The 23,182-nt window shown below is 41.0% G+C and overlaps 1 protein-coding gene and 1 long non-coding RNA gene across 15 annotated transcripts in view; one reads left to right on the top strand and one right to left on the bottom strand.

Moving 5' to 3' along the window:
• Positions 1-732: 732 nt before the first annotated feature.
• On the bottom strand, positions 733-19,338 carry LOC309633028. Of its 5 annotated transcripts, none has more exons than XR_014247250.1 (4): positions 19,203-19,338; positions 18,800-18,865; positions 8,899-9,066; positions 733-985 (listed from the first exon to the last, which is right to left on the bottom strand). It is a non-coding gene; the product is annotated as an uncharacterized lncRNA (long non-coding RNA). The 5 variants fall into 5 exon arrangements; XR_014247251.1 differs by lacking the exon at positions 733-985 and adding an exon at positions 994-7,887; XR_014247252.1 differs by lacking the exon at positions 733-985 and adding an exon at positions 994-4,071 and having other exon boundaries at positions 7,825-9,066.
• A 908-nt stretch (positions 19,339-20,246) lies between these two features.
• Positions 20,247-23,182, top strand: part of TUT7 (terminal uridylyl transferase 7) — a 60,397-nt gene continuing 57,461 nt past the window's right edge. For 9 of the 10 annotated variants that reach the window (XM_082401111.1, XM_082401120.1, XM_082401117.1 and 6 more), the window contains exons 1-2: positions 20,384-21,035; positions 21,437-21,987. In XM_082401111.1, the coding sequence (XP_082257237.1) occupies positions 21,468-21,987 (520 nt within the window). In that variant the 5' untranslated portion in view covers positions 20,384-21,035; positions 21,437-21,467. The other variant, XM_082401113.1, reaches the window with a different exon arrangement.

The raw sequence follows: 23,182 nt of genomic DNA on the forward strand, positions 1-23,182 counted from the left end.
ATACAAATATATAAAAACACAATGAAAGTAAATATCATCCGCAATACAAGTACCTAGATAGAGATTAACATCTGGTAAAGTAGATTTTATTTTTAGTTCTTGGAAGGTGTGTTTTTTCCTATAATGAGATCCTACTCCGTATAAAGTTTTATAGCCTGCCATTTTCATTCACCATTTATTCATAAGCATTTTCACATGTCATCATCATATAATGGACATATATATTCCACTGAACAAATGTTTTAAGATGTCTTAACTACTTCCTAATCATTGAACATTCAATGTGTTTCCAGTTCTTCACCCACAAAAATAAGAATTTTTTAGCTTTTCTTCCATTTTCTATTTTTTACTTTGAAAACTTTTAAAGCTCTGGAAAAGTTACAAGAGCAATACCATGAACACCATACACCTTCCACCTAGGTTCACCAATTGCTAACAGTTTAACACATTTGTTTTATCTCCCCTCTGTATATTTATTATTTTTATTGTTATTTTGAGAATCTTGATTATATTACTCTTAAATTTCTTACTAAAATATTTGAAGACCACTGAAAAGCTGATTTCCTCAGGGTTTCCAGTTTTCACAGTAAATGTCCTCTGAGACCTAACTGATCTTGAGTGGCAGAAAAAAGACTCAGAAATGTACATATATATTAACAAACCTAGTAGCTATTTTTAAGGACAAACTCAAATTAAAATGTTCACTTTGCCAACAAAAAGTTACATCATGTATTATTAGGAGTTAGATCTCTAATGCTTTACTTACTCTGTAAAGAGACACAGCCCCAAACACATTTTTCCAAAACGAGAATGTGATGTGTTAGTGTCATATTACACCTCTGTTGTAATTTAATTTTCTCTTTATACAGATTTTTGCTCTGTCTCCATCCTCGTCCAGCTTTGTGGGAAAACTCACCAAAGCTGCTTTGAATGTTTTTCTTTGACTCCACTGCCACCTAGTGTGGAGAAAAAAGAATTCTGGGCTCTGTAAAAAAAATTGAATGTGTACTATCAATATTTGCTTACTTATCTGGATTCAAAGCCTGTTTTATTGCAGAATAAACTCTTGGGAACTACACCCACCATGGTCTTCTTGCTTTGCATTAAGCAACAATTCTACGAAAAACAATCATACTTCAAAAATTAGACTATATTTCACGTTATTGTGAAACAAGGTAGGAGATAAGGCTTGGTTTTCCCAATGTCCCTGTGGCCCATGTGGCTCTTTCACGCCAATCACATACTCAGGTCGTTAGGTGGTATTTTCCTTCTTTCCAGTGTGATAGGTTGGAAAGAGGGTGGAGAAAAGAGGGAAAGAAGGAGAAATTCAAAGGAAAAGAGGAGGAGAATGAGAGAGGGTCATAGATGATGGGAAAAATAATAATAAAGACACTAAAAAGACTAAAGACAGGATATAGATACAAGAAAGAAAATGGAGAGGGAAAGCAGTGCAATGTTAGAATAAGAGACACAGGAGCCTAGAAAGACAGGGAAATATAGGGGAAGATGCAAGGAACCAAGGCAGAAAGAGGAAAGAAAAGAAAAGGGGAAGGTGAAGGGTGCCAGGGTCAGGTGGTCGTTCATTGATCAGCCATGGGAGGGACCACCAGGCCAGGCCCACACACCTTGGGAAGTTTAGAGATCTCAGTACCCCCTGACCCCACATCTCACCCCATTGCACACACACTTCTGCTCCCCGGCCCTGCTTCGTCCTTTCCCTGATGCCCACCGCCTCCTTTCCCACAGGACAACTGGGTTATCTGTTGCACAAGCTGTCCACCAGCACTGGAATGTAAGCTCAAGGAGGGCAGAGATCTTGGCCTTTTTTTTCTTCCTGTTATGTTTTCTGATGTATCCCAAGTGTTGAGAGCAATGACTGGTACATTATGACATGCATTTAATAAACATTTATTGAATAAACGAAGGCATGGGGGGCACTCTAGAAATGGACAAGAAGATGTATTTGTAACGTTTGTTTTGCTTTATGACAGTGATACCTTTTCTCCTGGGCAGATCACATTTTCATTCGCAGGTTACCAGCTGGTTTTCAACACATCCTGCTACAGACTGAATGTTTGTGTCCCCCTCAAATTTATATATTGAAACCTAACGCCCAATGTGATGGATGGTATTAGGAGGTGGGGCCTTTGGGAGGTGTTTAGGTCATGAGGGTAGAGGCCTCATGAATGGGATTAGTGCCCATATAAGAGACCCCACAGAGCTCCCTCGGGCCTCCTACCATATGAGGACACAGGGAGAAGTCTGCGACCCAGAAGAGAGCCCTCGCCCAAACACACTGGCACCCTGATCTTGGACTTCCAGCTCCAGAACAGTGAGAAATAAACTTCTATTTTTCATAAGCCATGCAGTATTTCATTACAGCAGTCTGAATGGACTAGGACACTTCCCTTCCGAGGAGACAAGCACTTCTTAGAAATTACTGGCACTCAACTCAACAGTGGTTCTGAAAGTCAAATTCTGACATCAGAAACAGAGATACCGATAGGAAACACGTAATAGAATCAAATCACCGTTTTAGAAACGACAAAGCAAACTAGAGAAGAGATAGGTCCTCACTTCAGGCTAAATCTTAGAAAGAATGTTCTAGAGCAAGAAAAGCAAGTTATAAAAGGTTGTTTTGTTTCTTGCTATTTAATATGTTTAAAATTTCTCCTTTTCCTACATTTTCCTCCTTGTAAATTATACTAGATGTCTTATCTTTCCAATACCAGGCTCAAACAGACAAAGTGATAACTGAATTACTGAACCTTATCAGTATAATAAAAGACTCTGAAAAGCTCATTTAAAAAATTGCTTAGGAGTTAGAAGATGACATGAAAAGACAGCAAAATCTTTAAGAAGGGCTATAGAAAGGGAAAGCTTAAGGAAGATGTTTTTCTATGTGAAATTTGAAAAATGTCGGTGTGACACTGGCACACTTCACTACACTATTTGGAAACATTAGTGGCAGCTGAATTCAGTACCCAAAAATCAATGAAAAAGAATGTTTTCAAGTATCTCGTGGATGGGTCTTCACTAGATGGAGATACAAAGGCTGATTTGAAAATCTGGTGCTTGAAGCATGCTTGTAAAATGATGCTGATTCTACAAGTGCTCACACAAATAGGTCTTGCCAGCCAGACACTAACATTGCTTTCAGATCGCACATCAAAATCTTCCAAGCATTCACACATACGTTATCTAATTTGGTCCTCCCAATATGTCTGTGGTATAAATGGGACCAGGTATTATCTTCAACTGCACCATTTTGTGGCTTTAAAGGAGAGAAGCTGGATTTACCCTATTTTCCCATCTCAGCCTTCCATGTCATGGACATGATAGTCATGGCAGCCCAGGACCAGAGGTCTCTCCCACCTTCCACCAGACCACTGTGTGTCCTGGAGCAAATATCATGGTGCTGCGCATCCTAGTGGGTGAATGCACAAGGGGTTCTACAACTCAAATGGGACTTCTAAATAGTTTGGAGGAAAGAGCTGGCACAGCTTGGTCACCGTCTGTGACCATGGGCAAGTTAAGTAAACTCTTCGGACTTTGGATTCCTCATTTATAAAGTGACCATGTAGTTCTGTGTGGTCTTTAAGGTAGTGGATTCCAGACAATGAGTCCATGGGTCAGTTTGAAAAAAAAAATTTTTTTAATTTTAAGGATTAACATAGGCTTGCCAACCCTTTATGTGCAAAATAAATTCAAGATGTCGACAACTACAACCATCTACTCACCCCACCCCTCCTCTCACCCTCACTACAATCAGTGAAGAATGGACACAGAGATCCAAATGAGGACCCAAAACAACCAAAACAACTTTATTACGGGGCTGGTCAAGTGCCAAATGCTCCACAGAGTAATAGGGTGCCTCATAAAGCTGAATAAGGAGATGCTAGCTGGCATCTCTGGAGGAGCTGGGTTTAGCAACCACGCCTGACGCCAGTCAGATGCAGCGCAGCCTGTCAGGGAAGGTGACTCCTCTGCCTAGACGAGCTGGGCCCGTGCTCCCCACACCTGTCCTGGTGGCTGCTTCTGGGGGCAGCTCAGCTCCTGCCCCAGAAGACTCTGAAGCAGGTCAAAACAGAATGTTAAGATAACTTTAACGCCATATACATTATAGGCCAAAATTCATTGCTTTTTCTGTTTTCCATTCCAAATGATATTCCATTCAATACTCAACATCACTCACCAGAGATCTTGCAATGAACACCAGACAAAAGTCTAAAATACTCTAAATAACACAAAGCCAACAACACATAAATGCCCAAATTTTAACCTAAACTTACATCAACGATTACATTTCCAAAGAGGCTGAATTCCAAACAAACATGAAATCCTTTTACCTGGGTCAATTAAAGTCTGAAGACATTAAGGTTCAACATTTTCTCTCACTCAGATTGCTGTATGGTACGAATCTTCTCAAGAACACAATCCTGACAGCAGAATTGTCTCTTTCATGAGTGTTACAGACAGAAGATCATGGATCCCAGTGGCACAAAAGGCACTTTTAGGAGCAAGCCAGAGGTTAGAGGTACCATCCACATGCAAGCTTCCAATGGGATGGATCCTGAGAGAGGAGCCATGGAAATTGTGGGACTCCTGTATCTCCTTGATTGCCCTATCTGTGCTTCTCAGCTGAGGTGAAGAATGTATACCACATCTTCTTCCATTCCCCAGCTCTACACTCATGAAGATGCTAGGACACTCTGTGCATTTTTAGGCCATTCCCAGAACTATTGGTACAACAGATACCAGCTGCCACGTTGAGGGTCTGGCTCAAGTTCCCATAGAGAACAATCAGTTATATACATACAGTGGAATTATTAGCCAAGCTTAAAAAAGAAGGAAATTCTGACACATGATACAACATGAATCAGCCTTAAAGACATTATGCTAAAAGTGAAAGAAGCTAGTCACTAAAGGATAAGTATGATTCCTCTTATATGTGGTACTTAGAATAGTCAAATGCATAGAGACAGGAAATAGAATGGCGGTTGTCAGGATCTGGAGGGAGGAGGGAGTTATTGTTTCATAGGTACACAGTTTCAATTTGAGAAGATGAAAAAGTTCTGGAGATGAATGGTGGTCATGGTAACCCAGCAATGTGAATGTACTTAATATCACTGAACTGTACACTTAAAAATGGTTAAGATTGCAAATTTTATATGTATTTTACTACAATTTTAAAACTTTTAATCATAAAAAATCTCTTAGCCTGCTTGTGGAACTACAAACACCGTTGTACTATTCTCTTCCACGATTCTCTCCAGCCCTTAGCTATGCAGTGATGCCAGAAACAATGAGACCGTCAAAGCACCGAGGCTCTTCTGGTAAATTCTATAGCCAACCCAGCCCTTCTGAACTCTCCATTTTGGTTCATAGAGGAAGGCTCTTCCTCCAACATTTCCATGTCTAGGCCTATGCTGGGAAGAGAGCTTCCACTCCATGCTCTTGCCATCCAAAAGGAAGAGAAGCACCTAATCTGATCGATGAGCTGACATGCACAGGGTGTAGTTCACTGGTGGGCAAGGTCTGGGTGAGGGTTCACTGCACCTGTATGTCTCTTTGTGCAGTTAAGCAGGCTAAGCCCAGCCCACTCTAGCAAACCATAATTCTATCTCTGCTCCACCTTCTCTGCCTCTGACTGGGTGTGAGTCAGATCAGCCTTGTGGAGTGGACCCGGTTGAATTTGGTTGCAAGGGATGGAGAAGACTGCCCTCCGGACTGGATTTAGAGTGTTGCTGAGCCCTTGCCCAGCCCAGGACCAAAGTGATAGTTTGATCCCCATCTGGGTCTCAGTTTCTTGAGCCTCTTCTCCTCCGACAGGTGCAAGAGAAGCAAAACTTTACCTTTACCTATCTTAGGCTTTCAGCTGGGGCTCTTAACAACAACAAAAGAAAATTAACAGGAGAAAAACAAAGCATGCAGCTCACATCAGTCAGGACAAATCTAAATGAAGAATAACTCAAAGGGGTGGCTTAGAACCCTAGCTTATATAGCATCTTCAACCAAGAACAATAAATCTCTAGAGAAATTATAGGACAAAGGAAAGCAGTTTTAGACTTCCAAGAGTAGCAAACTGTGGGGAGGTAACTATATGGGAGGACACTAGTGGAGTAAGATTTGTTTGCAGATTCTTCTGGTGTCTCTGGGCTGATAAGAGTCTATCTCCAGTAAAAGGAGAATTTATAGGGAGTTCCCTGGTGGCCTAGTGGTTAGGATTCTGGGCTTTTACTGCTGTGGCCCAAGTTCAATCCTTGGTCAGGGAACTAAGATCCTGCAAGCTGTGCTAAAAAAGTAAAAAACTTTGAAAATTAAAAAAAAAGAATTTATACCCTGCCTTTAGGCAGAAAGCAGGGAGCTTTTCCTACATTTGCTGCTTCTTAATTGCTTTCAGCTCAAAACAACTTTTTCTGTCAAAGAGACATATTTTGGGGTGACATATTCTGGTTTCCTTCACAAAAAAGGGGGCAGCAAAGAAAAGGTAGAGAATGAAGGTTTCATTCCCCCCCAAATCAGAAAAGTAGAACAGATATTCTTTTTTAAAATCTCATTTTAAATTGACTATATTTTGCTTTATGCAAAAATCACTTTCTTGTTTCTTTGTTTTTCATTCTGTTCAAATGCTGAAAGTTTCCTAATTATCATCAGTCCATGAACATACATTTGAGGAACACTTGAGGAGTATTCCTCTGAGTACATTTTGCTCTAAAATTCTGTGATACTAATACTGTTGTCTCTGCTTCCACCACGCCTCCCAGAATCCCAGAAAATGAAGGGGTAATAAATTATGAGTGTGGAAACCAGGTTTTAATGCCTTACAAAATGCTTTATGCAGATAAATATTTGACAGATAAAAAAAATAAGGTCTTTTCTCCTGTGCCAGGGCAATACAGGACCTCATCTAAACAAACCATCTGTTTACCTAAATCCAGGGTCTGCTTGGGGGACACTCTTATGTAGATGGAAAAAAAAAATACCAGCAGTGACACAGCCCTGGGGCACACTGCATCAAAAATGATTTCAAAATAGGTACTCAGTTTATTTTTACTTCATGAGGCTGCCCGAAAATTCAGGTTTCTCTGGTTCATCTCCTTTGTGTTAGTATTTATTTATTAAAGTGAAATGATCATGTCTTTGTCATTTTATACACACCAGGAGTAAAGCTAAAAGTTACATTAAACTGCCTTCATTCCATGAAGTTCTCCAGGTATCTGGGTACGTAAGAACTCATCTATTTCTCTGACAATTTTTAGCTCATTCTCTCCACCATGTTCCCATGTAGAGAGGGAGAAAGAGAACTCTCTGTCCCCACCCCCACATGAAAAGCCATTCTCTCTTTGCAAGTGATTTTCTTTTCAGCTGACATGTCCTAGATTGTTCTAAAAAGAACAGCGGCATGAGAAAATACAAGAACAGATGATTCAAAGACTCCCTGGGAACTGCCGAGCCAGCTCCTAATTGCAAATGCAAGGGTAGGCGAAACATCTGTATTCTGAGTCACTCCATTTTTCTAGAAGGGAGGATGTCGTTAGCCCTCCCGCTGCATGAACCTCTGTGGTCTGTAAGTGGGCTCCAGAGCTGGTTCACGGTGTGCTAGATCTAGATCTAGAGACCGCAACTGAGCTCCCAACCCCCGACACACACACACAAACTCAACATATTTTGAAGTCATCTTAATTAATTGACCACCTGCCTCTGAGAGTTTTTAAGTCTGTATTTTTAATAATGAGTATGCAAAGCAACATGTGTGTGTCTGTGTGTGTTTGGGGAGGAGAAGGAAGTAAATAATCTTAAAAACCTACACAGGTTTCTGACCTTGATTCTCTAATGCCTGGAATGATACAAATTCAGGGATACGGCCTTTTGTGGAAAGAGATCCTAGGAAAAAGTGAAAAGGGAAGCAGATTTTTTTCTAGAAAACTATAAAAACAGTTATTCCAAAAGAGAGCTGGTTAAGGCTTTTTGATTAATGAATAACAAAAAGATGATGGCAAAAGAAAAGTAAGACACTGATGAGTGAAAACAAGAACTAACAGCAGTTAAGGCAGAGTCAAGTTCACCAATGTGTTTTTAGGCATTACTGTCTCTTCTGATGTGACTCCTATGGGGAAATTTCACTGTTTATACAGAGAGTATAAACAAATTTGTTGACCTAACAAAACATTGGTTTTCATTCCTCACACCTTCCTCCCCCAGCCATGGTAAACAGCTTGACATTTAGGCTCATGGGCTTTGGTGTGAGTCAGAGGTTCAAATCCTGGCTCTGCTATTCATAGCTGTGTGTCTTAGGACAAACTTACTACCCCCTCTAAGTCCCAGTTTCCACACTTACATGGGTAGGCACCAAAACCTCAGACCCTAAAGTGACAACATCACGAGACATGCTTGTACAAAATAGCTCTGGGTAAGGAAATGAAACAAAACCTGAAAGAAGAACTGAGGATGGCAGAAATACCTACTTTGAAAACTCTGACAGGCTCAAGTGATTGCAAGAGGAAGATGGCACATTACGATACGGACTCCCTGAATTGGCCACGGGCACTACCTGGTGATTCCAGATATTAAAATGGTCTGTCCTCAATCTGATTTTGCCCAAATGTCCTCAGAGGAACACTTGAGAATGTAATCTTTTCTATCTGATGGAAGAAATGGGGAGACAGATGGTGGCTGGAAGTAATTGTAGGAAGGACCTGAGATAGGACAGCAGTAGGAAGAACACGCCTTAGGAAGTATGAGAAAGTTATTCATTACCCTTGTTTCCTCTCATCCTCCCTTTCACCCATCTCTCCCCCAAGGCCATAGGCTAGAGCACTGGACAGTCTTCAAACTTGACCAGAAATGATACCATTCCAAAGTAACATAATAATGTATTATTTTGTTATTACTTACTTTTAGTAGCTAGTACTAGACTTCATCTTCCACGAGGTCTATCTTTGTTGGGAAAAGGCCTGGGTCAGTCCACTCAGAGAAGGGGAATACCTACGGGGTCACAGATGTTGGCTGGTACCATGGCTTCTGCAAAATTATCCTGCATGGGGTAAGATGCCTGTGACACTCCTGGAGTGGAAGAGGAAGAAGAGTCAGGAGAGAAGAGGAAATTGGAAGAGAGAGAGAGAAGAAAGAAGAGTCAGTGAAATGAAGGGAGGCTGGGTAGTAATGGAGGAGACAGCTCCTCAAATTCTCACGAATGCCACTAAACCCATGAAAGCTTACTGAGTTCAGAGGTTACAAAACAGGATACACATGCAGAATCAGGAGCTAGAGAGGCAATGTGATTAAACATACATGCATCTACTAAAGGCTCAAAATGTCATGAGCAGACATGGAAAGGTCAGAAAGACCTAGAGAAAATGAGAATGTATGAAAGTGGCATGCCAAGCCGAGGGAACTGCCTGGGTTCATGCATACCTGCAACCACGCACACCATCACTCATGCATCAGTATTGGTTGAACTCCTATTGTGTGCCGGGCACCGCACTAGGCTGTGGAACACCATGGTGACAAAACCAGAGTTCTTGTTCTCCTGGTGTTTGCACACTAGTGGGAGAGGCAGACATTGATCAAGTAATTGCACAAGGGACTTCCCTGGTGGTCCAGTGGTTAAGAATCCACCTTCCAATGCAGGGGATGCAGGTTCAATCCCTGGTCAGGGAACTAAGACGCCACATGCCACAGGGCAACTAAGTCCGCATGCCACAACTACTGAGCCCAGGCACCACGACTAGAGATTCTGCATGTCGCAACTACAGAACCCACGCACTCTGGAGCCTGCATGCCACAACTAGAAAGAAGACTGTGCGCCACGCACGTGCCACAGCTAGAGAGAAGCCCACATGCCACAACAAAGATCCTGCGTGCCGCAACTAAGACCCAACACAGCCAAAATAAATAAATAAATATTTGTTAAAAAGAATCCTCATAACAAGCTTTTAAAAAAAAAATTGCACAAACATTGGTAAAATTGTGATTGTGAGGAGTGCTATACAGAAGGAGCACATGATACTACGAGAGACTATAACAGAGAGATTGGCCCAGCCAGAGAGATCAGAGAAGCTTCCCTGAATAAGTGATCTTATTGATCTTACTGATCTGAGCATTGAGTGATGAGATGTTAACTGGGTGAAGAAAGCGGGGGAAAGCAGCCTAAGAAGAAGAATATGTGTACAGGCCCTGGGGTGGCAGGTTTGAAGACTGAGAGAAGGCAAAGTGTGGCTGGGGAAAAGAGACCCCGGGGAGAATGGGCAGCATGACACTGGAAGGAGGGGAAGCAACAGGCCCCTCAGGGACTGCGGACCATGGGATGGCGTCAGTCTTTATCTTAAGGGCAGTAGGAAGTCATCATAGGGAAATTGACAGGAACCCCCAAGAAAGTCTGAAAAGGGCAAATGAGACCCCTGTTTACACTTTATTTCCACTTTCCTCAGCATCTCTACTGACTACCAATCAATGACAGCTTGTGTAATAGCATACCCAAAATCAGAAAAGTAAACATTTAATTAACTTTGTTAATCTAGTGATTTCATTTAAATAATTAGTATTTTAAAATGAATTTTCCATCAACATACAAGAAAAACTCCCAGTTCTGAACCACCGTCAAAACACAAATGCCCAGTATGTAAATTCGTAATTCAGTATTTAGTCTTCCGTTACTTAAAGAATACTGAATTAGGAATCAAACAGCCTGAGTTTTAATTCTGACTCTGGCACTTATTAGTCACACGGCTTTGGGTTAGTCCCCAAACCTCTCTCAGTCTCAACTTTCCTCATCTATAAAATAGGGTAATAACCCTTGCCCAACGTACCTCACAGGTTAAAGTGAGAGCATTTTGTAACACCAAATAGATTATTATTAACCTTTCTCCAAATTGCAAAGGCAAATACACGACTTATCCAATCAGATAACGTTTTTTTTTAACCTCACATATCAAACTGTTTTGCAATATTGTTACAAAATGCTGCTTTATCTTGAAGGTCATTGCCCTCTAATACATTACAAAACTACTTGTGTACATAAAACCACCAAAATTCTTTGAAAAGTTTTTCCCTTATAGGTTATTACAAAATATTGAGTATAGTTCCCAATGCTATATAGTAGGTCCTTGTTGGTTATTTATTTTATATATAGTAGTGTGTATATGTTAATCCCAAACTCTTGATTTATCCCTCCTCCGTTTCCCCTTTGGTAACCATAAGTTTGTTTTCCATGTCTGTGAGTCTATTTCTCTTTTTTATAAATTTATTTATTTTTGGCTGCATTAGGTCTTTGTTGCTGCGCGCGGGCTTTCTATAGTTGCAGTGAGGGGGGGCTACTCTTCGTTGAGGTGCACGGGCTTCTTGTTGCAGTGGCTTCTCTTCTTCCAGAGCACGGGCTCTAGGCGCGCGGGCTTCAGTAGATCTGGCGCACGGGCTTAGTTGCTCTGTGGCATGTGGGATCTTCCCAGACCAGGGCTCGAACCCGTGTCCCTTGCACTGGCAGGCGGATTCTTAACCACTGTGCCACCAGGGAAGTCCCTGTGAGTCTATTTCTGATTAATTAGTATGATGATCTCTAGGTCCATCCACATTACTGTAAATGGCATTATTTCATTCTTTTCTTCAGCTGAGTAATATTCCGTTTTATATATATATATATATATATATATATATATATATATATATATATATATATATACCACATATTCTTTTTTTTTTTGGCTGCATTGGGTCTTTGTTGCTGTGTGTGGGCTTTCTCTAGTTGCAGCAAGCGGGGGCTGCTCTTTGTTGTGGTGCACGGGCTTCTCACTGCAGTGGCTTCTCTTGTTGAGGAGCATGGGCTCTAGGCGTGCAGGCTTCAGTAGTTGTGGCGCATAGGCTCAGTAGTTGTGGCGCATAGGCTCAGTAGTTTTGGCGCATGGGCTTAGTTGCTCCGTGGCATGTGAGATCTTGCCAGACCAGGGCTACAAACCTGTGTCCCCTGCGTTGGCAGGCAGATTCTTAACTACTGCGCCACCAGGGAAGTCCCAATGTACCACATATTCTTTATCCATTCATCTGTCGGTGGACATTTAGGTTGCTTCCATGTTTGCCTATTGTAAATAGTGCTGCATGTATCATTTATATTTACAAAAAAAAAAAAAAAAGATAAACAAGAAGCAAATAAATTTGCTTATCTATGGGGGTTGGGGGAATGAAATGGAAGAGATGGAAAGGGGACAGGATCTGTCTGAATATAACTTTTATATAGTTTCGTATTTTGAACCATGTTAGCATTTTACATATTAAAAAAAATAAATTAAATCAACAAGAATGGGTGGGTAGGAGGCTCTGAAAGTGAAAGAAATGAATTAACTTGATTATAACCAAGTTAATAATACAATTACAAAGAAAAAAGAATTAATCCAAAAAACATCTGAACATAATAACAAATTATTCTGACTATACACTTTCAGTGGGATATATTCTAAAGACAAAAAAAATCTCAAACTTTACTTGGTAAGCTTGTTTTGGATAATGTTGGTGAAGTAATTCTGAAACTGTTTTGTGTATGTTGTAGAAATGAGCAAATGAGTAAATATATTGATGTTTTGAGGAAGCAGGGAGTTCACTGTGGGAGAACAAAGAGACAAATATGGAATGGAGGTAGAATTCTATACTACTGGATTGGATATCAATTAGAGTATCATTATGAACTCATGGATTTTAGAAAGTGTTTCTAGTACTGTCCATTGAGAGGACCTAAAAGCAATTTCACCCCAGAGCCATGAGCACACATGGCACCCAGGGCTTGTTTTCTAAACACCATTCCCCAAACCCTTTGGGAAAATGCATAATTTCAAGGTGAGCCTGGAACATTTTCTAGTGCCAGAAATTAAGGAAGTACTCAATACTGAGGAAGATATGTCAAAGAGATATAAGAACCTGTTTAAGGGGCTGCCACTTGCCAAATTTGGGACAATATGAGCATCAAAGTGAATAATGACAGGAATGGATTATAACACACTGAATAAAATAGAATCCATGAGTCTACACTGATTTTTTTTTTAATTTTAAAGTGATTAGGAGGAGAAAGGAAAGCCTTCCTTTACAGAAGAATGTTAACTGATAAACATAAAAGAGATGATAGAAATAGAAAGTCACTATTTCACAACTACCGTATTAATATTTGATTTCAGGAGAGAATCATCAGTGTATACTAAAACCATTGGGAGAAATATGGGGAAACAGGATCTTCACACAGTCCAAAATATCCCATCACAAGTCACTTATTAACTAAAAAGGGAAAAAATGAATCTTTATAATGGAGAAATACAGTAGATAACACCTTAATCAAATAATCCAACTGATCATCATTAAAAGGACATATTCACATCATATATCCTCTGTTGTGACAACTCAGATGTGTGATATATCACCTATTAGTATTCCTGCCAAAAATGTTTAACCTAAGTCTAACCATGAGGAAACAATCAGACATGTGCAAAAGAATGTGCTTGGACTCTTCAAAAATGTCAATATTATGAATGAAAAACAAACAAACAAAAAAAAGACCGTCAACCTGTGCTACATTAAAGAACAGAGACATGAAAATAAATACAATACGATGCATGATCCTTGCTCAAATCTAGAATACCAAAAAAAAAAAAAAAATGTTAAAGGACATTACTTGGACAATTGCAGAAACTTAAATATGGACTGCATATTAGAAAGTAGTATTATGTCAATATTAAATGTCCTGAGTGTGATAATTGCACTGTGGTTACAGAGGAAAATATCCTCATTTTTAAAAGATACATGCTGAGAGTTTGGGGGCCTAGGTGTCTAGATATCTGCAACTAACTCTCAAATGGTTCAGCTAAACAATACACATATGCACAAAGGGAGGAAAAGAGGGAGGGAGGGAAAGGAAGAAAATGTGACAAAATGTTAAAATTCTTGAATTACGTAAATGGTATATAGATATCCATTGTACATTTCTTGCAAATTTTCTATAGTTTTGCTATTTTTCAAAATACAACGTGGTTGGGGGAGAAAGGGAGCTTTTTATATGGTCACTGCAAGAAGACAGCATAGTTGATATACTTAGATAAACTGAGAACCAGTTAAGTATTATTCAGTTGGGTGAATCATTGCCAAGAGTTCAAGCTCTAGCAGAAAGCCTCCAGAAGATATTGGAGACAGCCAAAGTTACCAACAACAAAATTAATTAGTTAATACAGGACACCCAGTTAAATCTGAATTTCAGATAAATGAGCAATTTTTTTTTTTAGTATAAGTATGTCCCAAGCATTTTATCTGGCAGCCCCACTCAGAGAAGCACTGTGGTCTGTTCCATGCCCAGGGGATAAAGTACAACAGTTCAAGAATACTAGAATAGTTCAAGATTAGAGCCATTAATATTTTTTATTTACTATTTTTATTTAATCAAACTCTACTCCATTTTCTGTAATGAAGACTACTCTTCAACCTATATTTTCTCCTTACATATGGTTGGTACAGCCCTAATTTAGGCTTCATTTTCTCTCTCTGCATTGTGAAGCTTTCCCCCACTTCCACCACCTCTGACTTCTAAATACTACTTTCCCATCCTCTTCACTACCTTTCCCCCTTCTCAATTTCTACCTGTTTGGCTCAGGAGAGAATAGTTTCAAAGCAATAGATGATACTTAGCTGGGATTGCTTCTGGAAATTTGAGTCACTGTGTTAACCCCACCCAATGTCATTAGTTAAATGCCTTGACCTAGGCTGGTTGGGGATCCTCCCCTCCCAACGGAACCCCTGGACGTCTTGACATAGCATTTTTGGTACATTTGGCATCCATCAGGCCAGAGCAGCTCAGACAAAAGTTTTATATATTACAATCTTTGAAATTCCCTCTTATCAGAAATGCAAATCAAAACCGCATTGAGGTATCACCTCACACTGGTCAGAATGGCCATCATCAAAAAATCAACGAACAAATGCTGGAGAGGGTGTGGAGAAAAGGGAACCCTCTTGCACTGTTGGTGGGAATGTAAATTCGTACAGCCACTATGGAGAACAGTATGGAGGTTCCTTAAAAAACTAAAAATAGAACTACCATATGACCTAGCAATCCCACTACTGGGCATATACCCTAAGAAAACCATAATTCAAAAAGAGTCATGTACCACAGTGTTCACTGCAGCTCTATTTACAATAGCCAGGACATAGAAACAACCTAAATGTCCAATGACAGATGAATGGATAAAGAAGATGTGGCACATATATACAATGGAATATTACTCAGTCATAAAAAGAAACGAAATTGAGTTATTTGTAGTGAGGTGGATGGACCTAGAGACTGTCATACAGAGTGAAGTAAGTCAGAAAGAGAAAATCAAATACCGTATGCTAACACATACATATGGAATCTTAAAAAAATGGTTCTGATAAACCTAGGGGCAGGACAGGAATAAAGATGCAGACATAGAGAATGGACTTGAGGACACAGGGACAGGGAAGGGTAAACTGCGACGAAGTGAGAGAGTAGCACTGACATATATACACTACCAAATGTAAAACAGATAGCTAGTGGGAAGCTAGTGCATCGCACAGGGAGATCAGCTCGGTGCTTTGTGACCACCTAGAGGGGTGGGATAGGGAGGGTGGGAGGGAGGCGCAAGAGGGAGGGGATATGGGGATATATGTATACACATATAGCTGATTCACAATGAAACTAACACAACATTGTAAAGCAATTATACTCCAATAAAGATGTTAAAAAAAAAAATTCCCTCTTATCACTGAAGCTCCTCCTTTTTTGGTCTTCTTTATCAGCTTCTCTTATTTTTCTTAATGTCTAAATGTTGGACAGCCTCAGTGTTTAATTCTGGGCATTTTCTCTTCTCTCCCTTGGGTCCAGTGCTTCCCAAAGTTCAATAATATGTATATTGTCTTCATGATTTTTGACATCTCTCGATAATTATTACTAGTTTTCTTTAAATGGATATGTTTAAATTTATATTTTTTTAAATTAATTTTTATTAGAGTACAGTTGCTTTACAATGTTGTGTTAGCTTCTACTGCACAGCAAAATGAATCAGCCATACATATACATATATCCCCTCCATTTAGGACACTACAGTGCATTAAGTAGAGTTCCCTGTGCTATACTAATTTATATATTTTAAAAGATTTTATACCGCAACTATAAAGAGGAATTTAATATCATAAATGGAAGATAAATGTAAAAATAAAACCTCAAAATATATAAAATGTAATTTTTAACTTAGATTTAAAATAATCAATAAAACAAATTATTAATATATAAACAAATGATTAACATGCACACCCCAAAATAAATTACTCATGAGAAGAATTGAGCTTTTCAGGATCCGTCAGGAATAGTGACTGGATGTTTGGCATCACGTTCCTTGTCTTGGGCATACAGTTAGAAACTGAAGATCAGGAGGGAAGCGAATTTGCTGAAGATCAAAACAAAGTAGAGGCAGAGCTGGATCTATAGCCTGAGACTAATGAATCGCAGTTTCAGAGAGTGGTCTCAAAAATAGAGAATTCAGAAAGGAACACTAGCTCCTGATGGTGTGAGGGCTCAGTCAGGGGCCAGGAGTTTGGTGCATGGTAGAGTAAAAAGAATATAAACACTGAAGTCTAAAAGGCTGTGGTCACGTTGTGAATGAATAGGCCGGTAAAGCCATGTTACCATAAGCCTATGACTACTCTTTGAACCTCAGTTTTCTAACTCACAAATTGTAGAACTGCGAGAAGACAATCAGACACAAGTACTGAGTGCTCAGCCCAGTGGTTACACAATCAGTAGAAGTTTCCTTCCTTCCTCTCCCATCTTTGTATCACCAACACTGCCACAGACCTACCCACCACTAGCTGTATCTCCTTTTGAAGGAGATACAGATTTTTTTTCTTCTGAATAATCCAGACCTGATTTCTCTCCATCACTGCCCTGTGTCCAGTGCTGGGAGAAAGGACTTCATCTGTGCTGGGCTGGTTGGCAAGGAGAGATGCAGCAGCTTCCTGGTGTCTTTTGGGGGTTGGGTCTGTAAAGATGAAGATGGCCTAGAGATGACTTCTAAAAGCCTCAGGTAACCCTCAGCTTTCAGTTGCAATGGGAGGGCTGCAGGTTTTAGTGGGTAGCACATGAGCCCAGGGATATTCTCAGGTTCCTGATCCAGTGAATACTCAAAGGCCTCTTGGGAAGTTCGACCCCAGGAAAGCCATGGGGGGCAGGGCTGTGGGGAACCTAAAAATGTCTAGAGTGCAGCATTTGATGATTGTGGAGATGAGAAGCAGGCAACAGGACCTAAGAAATAGCTGGGAGTTGGGTATTCAGTTTCTGTGGGAAAAGGGGCGGCTGAAACTTGGAAGTAGGGAGAGGAAGGAAAGATGGGACTGCTAGTCTCCATGGCAAGAGGGAGGGGAGCAGAACTTTCCATCACTCAGAGAGTGAGATTAGTTGAGGGAAAAGTTTGAAATATGTAGCCCATGTTCTCTTCGGTAGTAGACTACCGAAGAGAAACATGGGATGATTTCAGGAGTGTGAAAATAACAGCAGGACACAGTCAAGCAAAGGAGAGCTGAAATTGGCACTTTCAGGCATACCTGAGATTCCCTGTGTTCTTGAAAAGAATCCAGATGTTTCTGGATTCTTCTTGATGCCAAGGAAGACAGACAGCAAAGTAGCCAGGAGATTGCCAACTGGGGGGAAGTAGTGGACCACCCACAATGAAAATCTCCTGGGAGTTGCAGCTAGATCCCAAGAGGGATGCATGATGCCATCATGTGTAGGATGGGTCCAAGCTGGCAACAGCGAACCACTGGAGATGGACTAAGCTGACAGAACTAACCACGAGTCCATGAGTCTCAGACCTCAGCATCCGATATCCAGCAACAAGGCAAAGAACAGAGCCTAGAAAGACCAAAGAAGCAAGAGGACTCCCTCAAAGAGCCTGTGGATGTGTATCTAGGGACACTTCTTTCCAATCATATGACTCCAGATCATCACATCTCTAGATAGCATGCAAAGGAAGTGGAGAAGGAAATCTGAACAATAGGGCGTATATCCAAAAGAGACCAAACCATCAAAGATATGATTTAAATTAGCAAAGACTTGAGATATGTTAACTGGCAAGTTAAATTTTTTTTCCCATAGTTCCCAGAGGGAAGTAGAGCCCCAGAGTAACACTGGCTCAAATTTAGGAGGAAAAAAAGTACATTCATCTAAGCAAAGTCTTAAATTTTCAATTTCAGGACATTTTTTACCTTTACCATATTTTTCAACACTTTGAAAACAGGCACTGTGACTATTTCTCTCATATATCAGGCACATATCAGGAATTCAACATTTGTTGAAAAAAATGAAACGGATGAATGACCCTAAATAAATGGCTGACTCTGGAACAGCACAGTCTAGGTTTTAATTCATAGCATATACTAGCTCACTGATTTTCCTAAGGTTTGAAAACAAGCACTGGAAATAAAATTCTTTTACTTTACACAACTTCTTAGGTCATAAATATAAGGTCCTGAAATAATTGAAACTAAGAGACTTTGCGGCAGGCAGAAACGGGAAATTCTGTTAGCCCTCTGTAATTTGTTAATGACCTCTAAGGCAGACAGCCCCCATATTTCTGCTCCAAATTGTTGGAAATATGTCTGGACCATGACGCAATCACCGCAAAGATTCTGAGAAAATCAGTATTCCCTCCAGTGACATCCAAAAAAGAATCAAACCAAACTTTTCAACTGGATTTTATGAACTCCATGACCAATTTAAATTCCCATTACAGTACAATACTGACAGAAAGAGGTATCTTACCTGTCAATATCTTTTGATTAGTATTGCATCTTGTTTTAGAGAGCCTCATTTATCCTCAAGATGAATCTTAAAAGCACATTTTGAATACAAGTTAGGCTTTGGGAAACACATTGAAGAAAATGCAAATAAAAAATATTTTAAACCCTTAAAAAGATGTGTCCTCTACTGCTCCTCAAGAACTCTAGACAGTCAAGACTGACTTCTCCTAAACCGGTTGTTCCATACAGAGTTACTCGGCTGGGTGTGGTGATGCTTCTCTTCCATATAATAAATGTAATAATGTATCATCACACTCCCTTTGGACTCTATAAAAGGCCATTGTCTGCCTGTCAGATTACTGGCTTGTCATGTATTTTCAGAACCAAAGTATCTAGATAAAGCATTGTACAAAAGTTGTACCTACCTGTTTTAAATCACCTTTAGTACAGACAGTGGTTAAGAACAGACTCTGCCTCATTAGGGTCTGGATTCCAGCGGTTGCATTTACTTCACCATAAACGCTATTTCGCCCGCCGTCTTTAAAAGGGGGATAATACTATTCTCCTAGTGGGACTGTTGTGAGGATTAAATGAGTAATTATTTGTAAAGCCCTCAGAACAGTGCCTGGCAACAGCCAGTACTAATGTGCTCATTTTAAGACCATTATCCCCACAGAATCTCACGGACTTAAATTTAAATACCCTTAAAGAGAAGAGAAATCAAAACTGTTGCATTTTCTCAAAGCTCCCTAATTTTATTAGTTGCTCGAGGCTTTCCAAGCATTTAGAACACGGCAGATAGCAAGGAAGGTAAAGTCAATGGAAAAGAGAGCGAGAAGAAAGGAACCCAGTTGTTTGCTAGTTGCATTAAAACATTCTCCGTTTGAAAATTCGAGTATGAATGCCCTCCTTGGTCATCCTTTGCGTTTACACATTTTCTGCGAAACCAGATTTTGTTTTTAAGAGAAACAAATCCGTACACAATCTAAGAAAAAAGCACAGCATTTCTTTCTCTGAGCCATACTGTGATCTGGATGAACAGCGGAGGCTTAAAAGCTAGGGTCGTCCATTAAGACCTCACTGAGACGTTCAATCACTCGAATTATCAGAAAAACAGCACGAGCGCCACGAGGCCTCAGACCCAGGCTGAACTTGCCCTGGAGGTAACCAGGAGCATCCAGGGGCAAAGCGAGCCTCCGAGCGGACCCGGGCACGCGGCTACGCCCCGACCGCCGGCTTCGCTTCTCTCGCGGAGAACCAGAGGCTTCCTCGGCACACCTCCCCGGTGCTTTTAAAGCCCAGGAGAGAGAGGAGCCCAGGCGAGGACAGCTCCGAGCGAACAAGAGCGAAGAGCCCGGAGCCCGACCCAGACCCGACGCCCCACTCCCGGAAAACGCGCCCGCGCGGCGGCGGCGGCGGAAACGGGAGCGGCGCGTGGCGGGAGTTTCCGGCGTGCGCGGCGGAGCGCTCGGACGGGGGCACGGCCGGCTCCCAATAGCGCACAATGAGACAGCGCTGAGCGCCGGAAGTGGGGCTGGAGGAAAACACGGAGAGGGAGCCCGGCCGGGACAGGAAGAGGCGGGGGGCCGCGGCGGAGGTGGTGAGTGCTCACGGGCACCGTTTCCCCTCGTGTCCCTGTCAGACTCGCGTCCGGGGAGGGTCTTGGGTGGGTTCTCCGGTCTGCAGAGTCGAGGGTAGGCCCGGCCCGGGAGATACGTTGGCTCCATCCTCCGCCGGCCTCCTCTCCCCAGTTGCGAGGTCCAGGGAACCCCCGAGCCGGTGGGACCTGAGCTCTCGGGCTCGAGTCCTAGTCTTCACTTTGTGTCAGACCCTGCGGGGACTGGAGAAGAAGGGATCTGGGTGGTGGCACTCGGCCCCAGCCCCCTGTCCGGCCGGGGAGACCCCGGAACCCTATCGAGGAGACAGGTCACTTCCTGCTTCCTGGCCCTACGGTGGCTTCTCGGCCAGGACTGCGGAGACGCCTCCTGTTTCTTCGCCTCCGACCCAAAGGGTGGAAACCGAGGCAGATCGGGGGTGGGGCGGTCCCATGGGGATCGAAGAGGGAGAACTGCTGTTCGTGACAAAACCAAACTTGTTTGGGGTGGGAGGATGAGGACTGGGGGCGTTAGCTTGAGTTGTCCCTTAGTCAGAAAGCCAGCCCCACTGAACAGAGCGGAGCCTTGGTCGGGAGCCCTCCGTAGCCCAAGAGATCGAAGCCTGTCGTTCTGAATAGTCACAAGCGGAGCCGAGGTGCCGGGGTACGTAGAAGGGTCTGAAAAGTGGAGTTGAGAGATGTACTGCGTTCACAAAGTTTCGGTTACTTTGTAGTAACACTTAAAAGTAATTGCCAGCTTGTTTTTAAAAGACTGGGGAGTTCTCTAAAGTATAGGCTTGGGGTGAGGTATTTGGTTTTGGGGGTTTTTTTGGGGGGGTTCTGAAGAAAAGAGCTTTTGTTATATCTATATAATATCTATGAAGAATATTATAGAATTAAGCCTCCGAACTTATAGCATAATGCACTAATTATTGGAACGTGATGGAAATTAGGAAAAGAAGGGTTTCTTACAAGCTTTTGAGCATCTGTGCAATAAATGTGTGGTACTTTGTCAACTTAGTATGATACCTTGTTATAGTTTGTCTCCAAAATGTCTTCTTCCAGGTGAAGAGTAAGAAAATTGAAGTCAAAGACCATGGGAGATGCCGCAAAACCTTATTTTGTGAGGCGTGCTAAAGAGCGAGGGACTACAGAGGATGAGGATTTCAGAAGGGGTCACCCCCAACAAGATTATTTAATAATGGATGATTATGCTAAAGGCCATAGCAGTAAAATGGAAAAAGGCCTTCCAAAAAAAAGAGGAACACCAGGGAACTATGGGAATACTCCCAGAAAAGGACCATATGCTGTTTCTAGCAATCCATATGCATTTAAGAACCCTATTTACAGTCAACCCGCTTGGATAAATGACAACCACAAAGATCAGAGTAAAAGATGGCTATCTGATGAACTTGCTGGTAATTCAGACAGTTGGAGAGAATTCAAACCTGGACCTAGAATTCCTGTTACAAACAGACCAAGAAAAGACTCTTTTCAAGAAAGTGAAGATGGGTATAGGTGGCAAGATGGAAGAGGGTGCAGAACTGTAAGACGACTATTTCATAAAGACCTGACAAGCCTCGAAACTATGTCAGAAATGGAAGCAGGAAGCCCTGGTAATGTTTCCAACTTGTCAAGTTACAACTCTGATGTCAGCAATGTCTTTTATTTTTCATTCAAATGAGTTTTATTATTTTCAGCAATGCAGTTCCAGTTTTTCATAGTTTCTGCTTATTTAATGTGATTATTTTAAGGATTGTAATCATGTTATTTGGGCAACTTCAATATGTTGCATGTATTTCCCTTTAAAAGTTTACTTTGCCACAAGGCTTATTTTACTTTAGTAAAACTATATTTCCCATTGGTACTTTTTACAGAAGAGGGTGATGATATCCCCCTGGGGATATATCGTAATTTCTGAGGGGTATGTATGTGTTTTTCTAAATTATGTATTATAATTTTATACTTGAATAATGAATATATCTGTGATATAAATGACAGAATATAAAGCTTAAAAAAAACTTATTCTATGTAAAAACACGATATAGACTGCACATATCTCCTGCTACAGAGCGATAATGTGTCTTTTGTGTGGAGCATCAATCTCTAGAGAAGGATAGTGCAAGATTTTTTTTTCTCAAAAGTGAACATGGTAAACAGGTTGAAAAACATTGTTTAGAAAGTCAGAAATTCAGATAAGATAAAAGCTTGTCCTTTTAGTTTAAGTAAAACCAAAAGCCTTCTAAGCACCCTATGTGCTTGATAATAATTGCCCCAGAGTTATTATTTATACCTTTTTCTAAAAGGTGAATAGATTTTGTCCATGTAGCAGAAGAACAGAAGAATCAACCAGCCTCGTAAATCTTTAAGCTAAAAAGAACTTGAAGGAATTGCAGTGCTCTGTCATGGTGTATCAAAGGTAGAATCACAATTTTATTCAATACAAAGCAGGTAGCTGTGTCTCTGGAGAGGTTAAATTTATCCAGACTTGTTTATGCAGAGTGGTAGATGAGGAAGTGGAACTGAAATCATGTACTGTGCTGCTCTGGCCATGAACTCGGCCTGGAATCTGACAGAGGGAACTGAACACGTATTCATAATTTCTGGCCTTTCGATTCTAAAAGTTTGTGTATATTTAAGTAGTTCTTTATTACTGTGTCCAGGTGAGACATGGACATTCTAATTTAGTTACCAATTGTTGGTCTTTCAGAAAAGAAAAAGTTGATCTTAAGCAGCATTACCAAAAGAAAGATTTATAGGTCAAAAGTTTGCAACCAGATAGATATTAAAAGAGACTTTACAGACCAAAAA

Source organism: Balaenoptera borealis (genome assembly GCF_965194805.1).
Source record: "Balaenoptera borealis genome assembly, chromosome: 8".
Taxonomy (NCBI): Eukaryota; Metazoa; Chordata; class Mammalia; order Artiodactyla; family Balaenopteridae; genus Balaenoptera; species Balaenoptera borealis.